General features: G+C 42.6%; 2 protein-coding genes across 2 annotated transcripts; both read left to right on the forward strand.

Moving 5' to 3' along the window:
• Positions 1-8,309: 8,309 nt before the first annotated feature.
• LOC117896748 (lipase 3) lies at positions 8,310-9,739 on the forward strand. The gene is made up of 3 exons (XM_034805214.1): positions 8,310-8,471; positions 8,535-9,269; positions 9,334-9,739. Exons 1-3 carry the CDS (start codon positions 8,310-8,312, stop codon positions 9,724-9,726), a joined length of 1,290 nt encoding a protein of 429 aa, XP_034661105.1. The 3' UTR covers positions 9,727-9,739.
• Positions 9,740-10,445: 706 nt separating this feature from the next.
• LOC117896554 (lipase 3) lies at positions 10,446-11,902 on the forward strand. Its single transcript, XM_034804940.1, has 3 exons — positions 10,446-10,616; positions 10,667-11,392; positions 11,453-11,902. The coding sequence occupies exons 1-3, from the start codon at positions 10,461-10,463 to the stop codon at positions 11,846-11,848; spliced, it is 1,278 nt and encodes a 425-aa protein (XP_034660831.1). The 5' UTR covers positions 10,446-10,460; the 3' UTR covers positions 11,849-11,902.
• Positions 11,903-12,072: the final 170 nt, after the last annotated feature.

Raw genomic sequence — 12,072 nt, forward strand, 5'->3', positions numbered from 1 at the left:
AGATACTCGTAGACAAGTGCACACCCCCATTTGCTGTCGCAAGTACTTAAGATGCGTCTGCCATTAGATCTTCCAGATTGTAAATTACTTTCTTTGTACACGAACGAGGCGACGCTCGGTAATATTTTTAAACACATATACCCACAAAGATTTTGTTGAGCCAAATACTATACTTTTGTTTAACAAGTTTTACAACATCAAACGAGAAGGGACGTGTGAGACGCATCTTACGCGTCACTATTATGCCCGGCACTCAGTACTACATCTGTAACTTAGCGGTTATTTGTCAAAATTTACATTTTTTCTTCATCTGTCATCTACATCTACCACACTTCTCACGCCAACACGCTCCGTTAGTCGCCCCCCTTCCCTAGACCCACACACTGCAGTGCACTGCAGACTGACGGCAGAGGCAGAGGCAGCGGCAAATAAAATATATAAGCTGCGGGACGGGGTGGGTTTAGCCATTGGATATTTCTTCATTGTGGCTATTATAATGATCCAATCTTATCCCAATTTGGTGATCTGATAGATATGGTCGAATGGCGTTTTTAGTTTTCTTTTATCTTCAAAATTCAAAATTCAAGATTTTAGAGGCTTTTGCTCTTTTGCGGGGGCGGAAGGGGGCGGGGCTCATTTTTGAAATACACTGGTTTCAGTGTGAGCATACAGAATTATGGATGCAAAATTTGGTGGCTCTAGCTCTTATAGTCTCTGAGATCCAGGCGCTCAACAAGACGGACAGACGGACGGACGGACAGACAGACATAGCTCAATCGACTCGGCTATTGATGCTGATCAAGAATATATATACTTAATGGGGTCGAAAACGTTTCCTTCTGTGCGTTACATACAACCGTTATTCGCACAAATACAATATACCCTATTTACTCTTCGAGTACCGGGTATAAAAATGGGGTAAAATTCCATTCAAATATACACCCAGGCGGGGTGCGTCACTTGACTGCTGCTACAGCTACGGGTACATGTTCTATTTGGTTTTAACGAGTGGCTACTGGTTATCACAATAATTGAGCAAAAGATATGGGCCACTGTGCTATGGATAGCTGATCTATGTATGTAGCTTTGTGTGTTGCCCGAGACATTGTATTTGTCGTCGCATTAAGGCGACCCTCAAGAACTCAGTTTAGTATTTGTTGAATGCGCCAGGACAAGGCCAAGGCGCATGACTTCTCTTGGTATTAAAAATGTTACTAACGAGAAGGGACGTGTGAGACGCTTCTTACGCGTCACAACTTTTATACCCGGCACTCAGTACTACATCTGCACTTTAGCGGTTATTTGTCCAATTTTACATTTTTTCTTCATCTGTCATCTACATCAACAACACTACTCACGCCAACACGCTCCTTTAGCTCGCCACCCTCCCCTATAGACACACACTGCAGAGTCAGCGGCAGAGGAAGCGGCAGAGGCAGCGGCAGAGGCAGAGGCAGTGACGTGTCAGGGGCCAGGCCATAAACAGCGCGAAGCAGAGTGTGAATGCTGCGGGACGGGGTGGGTTTGGCTACTGCAAATTAATTTCTTCATTGTGGCTATAATAATGATCCAATCGGATTCCAATTTGGTGATCTGATAGATAAGGTCATTCCCTACGGAATGGCGTTTTTAGTTTTCTGTTATCTTCAAAATTGTAGATTTGGGAGGTTTTCGCCCTTTGGCGGGGGCGGAAGGGGGCGGGGCTCATTTTTGAAATACACTGGTTTCAGTGTGAGCATACAGCAGTCTGGTGCCAAAATTTGGTGGCTCTAGCTCTTATAGTCTCTGAGAACTAGCCGACAAACAAGACGGACGGACGGACAGACGGACAGACGGACAGACGGACAGACAGACATGGCTCAATCGACTCGGCTATTGATGCTGATCAAGAATATATATACTTTATGGGGTCGGAAACGTTTCCTTCTGTGCGTTACATACAACCGTTATGTGCACAAATACAATATACCCTATTTACTCTTCGAGTACCGGGTATAAAAAGGACTCTGCAGTTTGTTCATTTGTGAATTTTTCTGCCAGCAAATGGATTCAAGCTGCCGAACCGGATGCGACACAAGAACCGAATTGGGAAAATGGTCCGACTTGCGTTAGCTTAGCGTTAAAATGCCCGAATTGGCTATATCCGACTGACATGAAACTGTGCAACGCGGCAATTTTCACTCTTGGCTGACTGTGACACCCAGCTCAAGTGCAAAAGTGAAAGAAAAGATTGACACTCGCACTCGCATTGATGCCATACGCTGTTCCACGCTCTATTTTATTGGATTTAATGCACATTAATGGGCGCACAATGGCAGAGTAATGTGCCTTGGAATTGTGCAGGTTTTTGGGCTAACTTAAAACAGTCAACTGAAACACACAGTCCAAGCTGCTTCACTAATTGATTTTGGACAATCACTTACAACATTACATATGCTACTACCTAATATACATACACATGAACAGATGTACATATGTATGTATGTATGTACTTTGTATGTTTAGAGTGGAAGAAGAATTCAATTTGAGAAACCACAATAATGCACAAACATCGTGCCTTCCAATTTTGGGTAATCTTTTGTCGTATTAACTTTCGGATGGGGGATAAGAGAACCGGGAAGGATGGAAGGTTGGGACATTAAAGACTGAAAGGATGAAAGATTGTGGCACGAAACAGAAAGAATGGAAGTTTGGGGCATCCGTAACTGAAAGGATGGAAAGAAAAAACAAAGTACAAGCACCTCAAATGATTACACAACATAATTTCTTTTTCCATTTAAATTACTCAATAATTTGATAAACTTAAGTAAATGCTTTTAACACAATGCAAAAAGTTTCGTTTGGTTTCCCTTCCGAAGTTGCAACATATTCGTAGTATAATTAGATTTAAAAGGGGATGTACAACTTCAAAGATACATACATATGTACATATGTATGTATGTACTTAGATAGATACTCAAAAGTTTAAAAACTACAAGTAAGAGTAAACAAGTTAAAATTATACACCAAAGAAAATACTTGATACTGATAATACTCTTTTTTTGTCTTGGGTACTGTAGTACCAAATCTAATGCCTAATGGCCTAATGTCCTGGTGACCCGAGACCCATTTACATATGTATGTAACTCTAATGAAAAATTGCTGGGCCATCTCATGTAGAGATCTGCGACAATTTGCTAGAGTATACCATTGGTAAAAAACCCTAATTTTTGGCATTCATGTAATTTTATTGTATATTGTATTTTTGCGGAATAACGGATGAATGTATGTAACGCAGAGAAGGAAACGTTTCCGACCATTCTTGATCAGCATCAATAGCCGAGTCGTTAGAGCCATGTCTGTCTGCCCGTCCGTCTGTCCGTCCGTCTTGTTGAGCGCCTGGATCTCAAAGACTATAAAACGAGGTAAAGGAGCGTGTTGGCGTGAGAAGTGTTGTAGATGTAGATGACAGATGAAGAAAAAAAGGACAAATTCGATAAGAACCGCTAAGGTACAGATGTAGTACTGAGTACTGGGTATAAAAGTTGTGACGCCTAAAAAGCGTCTCACACGTCCCTTCTCTTTTTTCCAAAATGTTTGTTCAGTCTAACAAGCATTCGGGCAATTTTGTAGAAGTTTTTAGAATTAATGCCACCAATTTGGGCTTTTACCCATACTGCAGTAGCCAAGTTTGATGAAATCGCACTTAGTGATTTTATCGCAACTTGACTTTCGGTTTACATTTGTAAGTGAGTTGACATAACGTCAACTTTTTGTAGACAGTTCAGAGCTTCCATGATTGCTGTTACTCCTATCATAGGCTCTTAAAAGTACCAAAAATAATATCTACCATTCGAATTCCTGTAAGCACAAACGGCCATAAGTACCATAACATTTGTGCATTGTACGTACATACATATGTATGTATGCTAGTCTTTACATGCTACCATATCGCTCAACGCTTCAAAGAGCAGAAATTATTCGGCAGGGACAGTAACAGCCGCATTAAGCACAGCCCAATGAAAATAGAGCGCTCAAAGAAAATAAAGGTCACAATGTGGCACAAAAATTTATTGAACACAAAAATGAGAAGTAATGACCGAAACTCCGTCGGCAGCAGCTCTTGGACAGAAACCGACCCTCCAGTGTGGGCTGAATTTGTCTACGAGCCACAACTGGCTGGCTTTATGACTTGCCGCCAAAATACTGGCTTAAATTTAATCCCTAAATGTGCCCAGCGACCAATAAGCAGGGCTGACTTTTTTTTTATACCCGATACTCGGGTATCGGGGTATACAGTATTTGTGATGGAAAGTGGATAAATGAAACGCAGAGAAGGAAACGTTTCCGACCCTATAAAATATATATATTCTTGATCAGTATCAATAGCCGAGTCGATATAGCCATGTCTCTCTGTCTCTATTTCAAAATTTCCCCCACCCCCTTCTGCCACCACAAAGGGCGAACTTCTGCTGTATCCACTATTTTCAAGATAGGAGAAAACTCGAAAGCAGTTCCGTAGAGAATGAACCCAACTATCAGATCACTGAATAAGGATCAGATGGGATTCCTATTGTACCCCGAATGACGAAAATCATGTCCAGCAGCTTTGTTTATGTGTTGCTGAATTTCTCTCGCTCGCACACTCTGCTTCGTGCAGTGCGTGGTATCTTAGGAGGGGGTCGAGCTCAGAGGGCGTGTTGGTGTGAGAAGTAATGTAGATGTAGATGACAGGTGTATAAAAATAATAAAATGAAAATTTCGAAAAAATCATAAGGTTACATATGTATGTATGTATGTAAATATATACATACATATGTATGTTACTGTCGTCTTAAGTAATTCAGTTCATTATAAGGTGAAGGAAGAGGCTAATCTTTCTCCATCTAATTATACCCGGTACTCGAAGAGTAAATAGGGTATATTGTATTTGTGGGGAATAACGGTTGTATGTAACGCACAGAAGAAACGTTTCCGACCCCATAAAGCATCAATAGCCGAGTCGATTGAGCCATGTCTGTCTGTCCGTCCGTCCGTCCGTCTTGTTTGTCGGCTAGTTCTCAGAGACTATAGGAGCTAGAGCCACCAAATTTTGGCTCCAGACTGCTGTATGCTCACACTGAAACCAGTGTATTTCAAAAATTAGCCTTCCGCCCCCGCAAAAGGCAAAAACCTCCCAAATAAATTTTGAAGATAAAAGAAATCTAAAAACGCCATTCTGTAGGGAATAACCATATCTATCAGATCACCAAATTGGGATCTGATTGGATCATTATTAAGCCACAATAAAGAAATTCATTTGCAGTGGCTAAGCCCACCCCGTCCCGCAGCTTATATTTGTTTTTTTTCACATTCTCTCATTCACACTCTGCTTCGCGCAGTGGCAGAGGCCTGTGCCTCTGACACGTCTCTGCCTCTGCCGCGTCTCTGCCCTGACTCTGCAGTGTGTTGCTCTAGGGGAGGGTGGCGAGCTAAAGGAGCGTGTTGGCGTGAGCAGTATTGTTAATGTAGATGACAGATGAAGAAAACATGTAAAATTTGACAAATAACCGCTAAGGTGCAGATGTAGTACTGAGTGCCGGGTATAAAAATTGTGACGCGTAAGAAGCGTCTCACACGTCCCTTCTCGTTTTATTTCTAGCACATTCTCTCATTCCACACTCTGCTTCGTGCAGTTTAAGGCTCTAGGGGAAGGTGGCGAGCTAAAAGAGCGTCTTAAAAGAGAAGTGATCTAGATGTATATGACATACATATGTACATATGTTTAAAAAATTTGAAATGTAAAATTCGAAAACAACCACTAAGGTGCAAATAATCTGACTGAGTACTGGATATAAAAGTTGTGACGCATACGAAGCGTCTCACACGTTACTACTCATTGTGTCCTGTTAATTTCCACTGATTGCAGAGTGACGAATACGCTGGAAACTAAAAATAGCAGGCACTCTCTTTTATGCTCAGATCAATAAATCAATTCTCTGCCAGCCTACACACAAATAAATCCAACTAAGTAATCGCACGGACATTTGTCGGCTGGACAAAAACTATTCATGCCTAGCCATTAAATATATAAATGGATAGATATATTATATTAGATTATTATTATATATTATATATATTCATGCCTAGCCATTAAATATATAAATGGATAGATATATTATATTAGATTATTATTATATATTATATTATATTAGATAAATTAAGACCAATTAAATCAAATCCAAATTTGGTTGGCCGAATCATGACCTTGAACTTGGCTGCAATCAGAAGTCAGCCTATCTACATATCTAACTGCTAAATTCTCCTTTCGTTTTAGCATATCCACCCGGGGGTATTTAAGCCGGCTCAGATGCAGCTTCACGCTACACAGGCACACACAGCAACAACCAGCGACTGGGCCCTCGGAGAGATGTTTGCGAGTCAGTGAAATGGGAATTAAATGCTCGAATATGCAATATGCTCAATCCGCCCAATCCATCCACTCGCAATCAGAACTTTCTCAAGTGGAAAAATTTAATTTGTTCCAATGGCCAATTGTGTAGTGGTTGAATGGAGGTGCAGGCTGGATCTGAAGCTGAGGCTAAAGTTGATTAGAGTTACCATGCGAGAACAGTGCCGAGAACATAACATAAGCGTTTGAAGGAGTGATATGTATTCAAAAAGTTTACTTTCTCAAGTGTGCACATATACATGTAGCCAAGTCCATATAGCCATGTCTGTCTGCCCGTCCGTCCGACCATCCGTCTGTCCGTCTTGTTTGTCGGCTAGTTCTCAGAGCTCACTATAAGAGCTACAGCCACCAAATTTTGCTTCAAGACAGCTGTATCCTCACACTGAAACGAGTGTATTTAAAAAACGAGAAAGGACGTTTGTACCCGACACTCAGTACTACATCTGCACCTTAGCGGTTATTTTTCACATTTAACATTTTTTCTTCATCTGTCATCTACATCAACAACACTTCTCACGCCAACACCACGCTCCTTTAGATCGCTTTAGACGTGTCAGAGGCAGAGGCCACAAACTGTGGGAAGCAGAGTGTGAATGAGAGAATGTGTAAAAAACAAATATAAGCTGCGGGACGGGGTGGGTTTAGCCACTGCAAAATAATTTCTTCATTGTGGCCATAATAATGATCCAATCGGATCCCAATCTGATAGATATGGTCATTCCCTACGGAATGGCGTTTTTAGTTTTCTTTTATCTTCAAAATTGTAGGTTTGGGAGGTTTTCGCCATTTTACGGGGGCGAAAGGGGGCGGGGCTCATTTTTGAAATACACTGGTTTCAGTGTGAGCATACAGCAGTCTGGAGCCAACATTTGGTGGCTTTAGCTCTTATAGTCTCTGAGAACTAGCCGACAAACAAGACGGACGGACGGACAGACAGACATGGCTCAATCGACTCGGCTATTGATGCTGATCAAGAATATATACACTTTATGGGGTCGGAAACGTTTCCTTCTGTGCGTTACATACAACCATTATTCGCACAAATACAATATACCCTATTTACTCTTCGAGTACCGGGTATAATTAACACCTCTCTCTTCTGCATCCACAAAGGGCGAAACGCTCCCACAGCCACAATTTTGAAGAAGAACTATGTCTATCAGATCGCCGTATTGGGATCATATTGAATCATTATTACAGGCAGAATGAAGAAATGAATTTGCAGTGGCTAAACTCAACCCGTCCGGCAGCTTTTTTTATATTTTTCACAATCTCACATTCACACTCTGCTTCGTGTGGTGTATGGCTCTAGGGGAGGGGGGCGAGTTAAAAGAGCGTTCTGGCGTGAGAAGTGATGTAGACGACAGATGTAGAAAAAATTTAAAATGTAAAATTTGAAAAAACCACTAAGGTAAAGATGTCCTACTAAGTACCGGGTATACAAGTTGTGACGCGTAAGAAGCATCTCACACGTCCCTCCTCGATTTTTTTTTGTGAAATAAATGTTTACATTTAAGAGGAGTGCTTTGGGTTTTTACTTGATAGCCTTAAAGCTTTCTTTATCGTATTTGACTTGGTCAATATTATAATACTTTTTTCTATATACGATTTCCACTGAATAATTATAACGCCAATCTTATGGTACACACCTATTTTAGATAGTTTAGCAGCTGTACACAGTGTACGCTCTTCACGCCTTCTCCAAGTTATTTAGCTCTAGGTAGCTTTTATATATGCGAAAGTTTATGGGTGTTTATACCCATTTAATAAACTCATATTGACTAAACTTATCGAAGAATGATTAGCGCACTAATCGAGTGCCCGTCGATGGTCTTTAAAGGGTGCGTGCACTGCGCATTTTCCATAGTTCTGCAGCAACATGTCCAGCTTACACATCAGTCTCAAATTCGCTTTGGTATGGATTTTCCTTGCCGCAGTCGTTGAGAGTGCTCCTCTGGATCCTGCGGAGGAAGTCACCGACTTCTATCAGCTGTTCAACAATCCCGATGCGCAGCTATCTTTGGCCAAGGCACCCACCACGGTAACCAAACACAGAGTTAGGCAGATGATCCTCATAACACTCATTTTCATCTCTTACTCACAGCTTGATTACATCACAGAGCACGGCTATCCAGCGGAGCGGCATTATGTGACTACCGAAGATGGCTATGTCGTCAGCATCTTCCGCATTCCCTACTCACACAATCTGCATAATGAGCAACAGCAGCGTCCCATCGCCTTTATCCAGCACGGGCTCTTTGCCAGTTCCGATGGCTGGCCCTGCCTAGGCCCCGACGATGCTCTGCCCTTCCTGCTCTCGGATGCTGGATTCGATGTTTGGCTGGGTAACGCCCGTGGTAATCGCTACTCCAAAAACCATACTTCCCTCTCCACAAGGCATCCAAAATTTTGGCGTTTCAGCTGGCATGAGATTGGCTACTACGACATTGCAGCCTCCATCGACTACACTCTTGCCACTGAGAACGGCAAGAGGCAGAAGAGCATCCACTATGTGGGCCACTCGCAGGGCACAACTGTCATTTTCGCTTTGCTGTCCTCGCGGCCGGAGTACAATGCGAAGATCAAAACAGCTCATATGCTGGCCCCGGTGGCGTTTATGGATCACATGGATGATTTTATGGTGAACACACTGTCTCCCTTTCTGGGCGTCAACAATCTCTACTCGAGGCTCTTTTGCTCGCAGGAGTTTCTGCCCCATAATGACTTCGTCTTGGCGTTGTTGTACAACGTTTGCCGTCCTGATTCCGTGGTCTCTGGTTTCTGTAACAGCAGCAACAGCAGCAATGATAACGCAGCCAGAGAAGGACGTACCAATACGGTGGGTCTAAAAATTACGACTTTTATTAAGCTTAACGTCTCTAATTCACTTCTCACCTCTACAGACCGCTTCAACCTTGCTGACTGGCGTCTTTCCTGCTGGTATCTCCACCGATCAGATTCTACACTACATGCAGGAACATCAATCCGGACACTTTCGTGAGTTCGACTACGGCACCAAGAGGAATCTGAAATTCTACGGGACGGATACACCAGCTGATTATCCCACCGATCAGATTACTGCAGAAATGCACATGTGGTACTCGGACAACGATGAGATGGCAGCGGTGGAGGATGTCCTTCGTCTGAGTATGACACTGCCCAATGCAGTTATGCACCACATGGATGATCCGCTATGGGACCATGGGGACTTTGCCATGAACTGGGAGGTGCGCAAGTACATCAATGATCCAATTATCGCAATCATGAATGAGCACGAGGAGGCAAACACACAGTGATTATATTTTTAAAATTTTAGTTAGTTGTTAGCTATATTTTTGAATGTAAATCATAATAAACAGAAGCTTAATCGTATCTGATACACCTCTTAGACTCCCACAATTATATCCAATTCTAACGTCGCAGTTCTATACTCTTCATTGCATATTCTCGTAAAATGTTTTGGATCAAATAAGACTTTTCTAATAATAGTAATTTTTCCACTAGCCATAAAGATTTTGGTTTCAGCTTTGGATCCTCACTATAAAATCTAAAAATTGCTCACTAATCTATAAAAACAACAACAATACATTTTCAAGGGGGGTATTTCGATGGATTATCGTACGGCTCTTCAAGTGGCTTTAATTGCTGATAAGTTTTGACGCAAGTAATTGTTGGAAAAACATACACAATTTTCAGAATCATCAATTAGAGTTATAGATTTATAGCCCCAATAGTATGTTGAGGGTTTTACCCCCTCGTAATAATCAACTGGGATTTTAAAGGTCCTTAGAGCAGGTGAAATTCTAATTTGGATTAGTTTTATTTCGATTTCAAATTTATTTATTTTATTTCTTTAATCCGCATTTTATAGCTTTCTTTATGGATGCATAATCTCTTAAGAGTCTAAAAATATATAATCAAACTCTTGATAGCAACAAAAAATACTTGAGATCGAGCCCCCTGGAAGTGGTACAAAACGGAAAGCCATGCGTTGGCCAGCATTCAGTGTCCATCGAACAAACGCCCAACCATGAAGAAAATTATCTTAAGGCACTTGCTGATCTTTTTTGGCTTGGCCGTGGGTAGCTATGCCCCTTCCATAGATGTACCGACAGGGGTAATCGATTTCTACCAGTTATATGATAACCCAGAGGCACACATTAGAGTCAGGGATCGATTGACGACGGTAAGTGGATCCTGGATTTTGAAGTTCACCAAATAATGACTCAACCTTAGGCCGATCGCATTGCCGCTCACGGATATCCATCAGAGCATCATCATGTACTCACCGAAGATGGCTACATCGTGGGCATCTTTCGCATTCCCTACTCCCACAAGCTGCAGAACCATAACGAACAGCGTCCTATTGTCCTGATTCAACATGGCCTGACGAGTTGCTCGGATGCCTGGATCCTGTGTGGACCCAATGACGGCCTCCCCTATCTGCTGGCCGATGCTGGTTACGATGTGTGGATGGGCAATGGCCGTGGAAATACCTACTCCAGGAACCATACTTACCTCTCCACCAAGCATCCCAGCTTCTGGCAGTTCACTTGGCACGAGATTGGTCTCTACGACATTGCGGCCATGATCGATTATGCCCTGGCCAGCGAGAATGGCAAGGGACAGGAGGCCATCCACTATGTGGGCCACTCCCAAGGCACGACAGTGTTCTTTGCGTTGATGTCCACCCGCCCAGAGTACAATAAGAAAATCAAGACAGCTCACATGTTTGCCCCAGTCGCGATCATGAAGAACATGGCCAACAAATTGGTGCGGTCTTTGGGTCCCTATTTAGGCCATCAGACGATATATGCCAAGCTCTTTGGCTCGCAGGAGTTCCTGCCTCACAACGACTTTCTTATGACGCTGCTTTTTAATTTGTGTGAGCCGGATTTCCTGCTGCGACCAGTGTGCGAAAATACTGTACAGTCTCTGTACACTGGTGGTCGTGTTAATATGGCAAGTAAAAGGAAAGAAAGGTGTTACTCTGATGTTAATCCTTGCCAACTCTATCCCCAGACTGCCATGCCAGAAGGTCTGGCAACACATCCGTCGGGCTGTTCGACCGATCAAATGCTGCACTACATCCAGGAGCAGCAATCTGGCTATTTCCGACAGTTCGATTATGGCACAAAGAAAAATTTGCATATCTATGGCTCGGAGCAGCCACCTGAGTACCCCGTGGAGCTGATTACCTCAGATGTGCACCTGTGGTATTCCGATAACGATGGTATGGCTGCTGTGGAAGACGTCGAGGCACTTGCCGAACGCCTGCCCAAGAAGGTTATGCACCGCATGGCGGATCCATTGTGGGATCACGGAGACTTTGCCCTAAACCACGAACTACGTGAATATCTCAACGAGCCCGTGATTGCCATCATGCAGCAATACGAGAAGGAGCAGAGTGCAGAATGATTGAGTTATTTCTTTATTTCTTTAAGATTTGACTTTAAGCTATTTGATATCCTCGCCAATTGAACCTCTCATTGAAAATTAGCTTACACAGAAAAATAAATAAAACCAAACATTGAACGAGAAGGGACGTGTGAGACGCTTCTTACGCGTCACAACTTTTATACCCGGCACTCAGTACTACATCTGCACCTTGGCGGTGTTTTGTCAAATTTTACATTTTTTCT

This window comes from Drosophila subobscura, chromosome O (genome assembly GCF_008121235.1).
Source record: "Drosophila subobscura isolate 14011-0131.10 chromosome O, UCBerk_Dsub_1.0, whole genome shotgun sequence".
Lineage (NCBI taxonomy): Eukaryota > Metazoa > Arthropoda > Insecta > Diptera > Drosophilidae > Drosophila > Drosophila subobscura.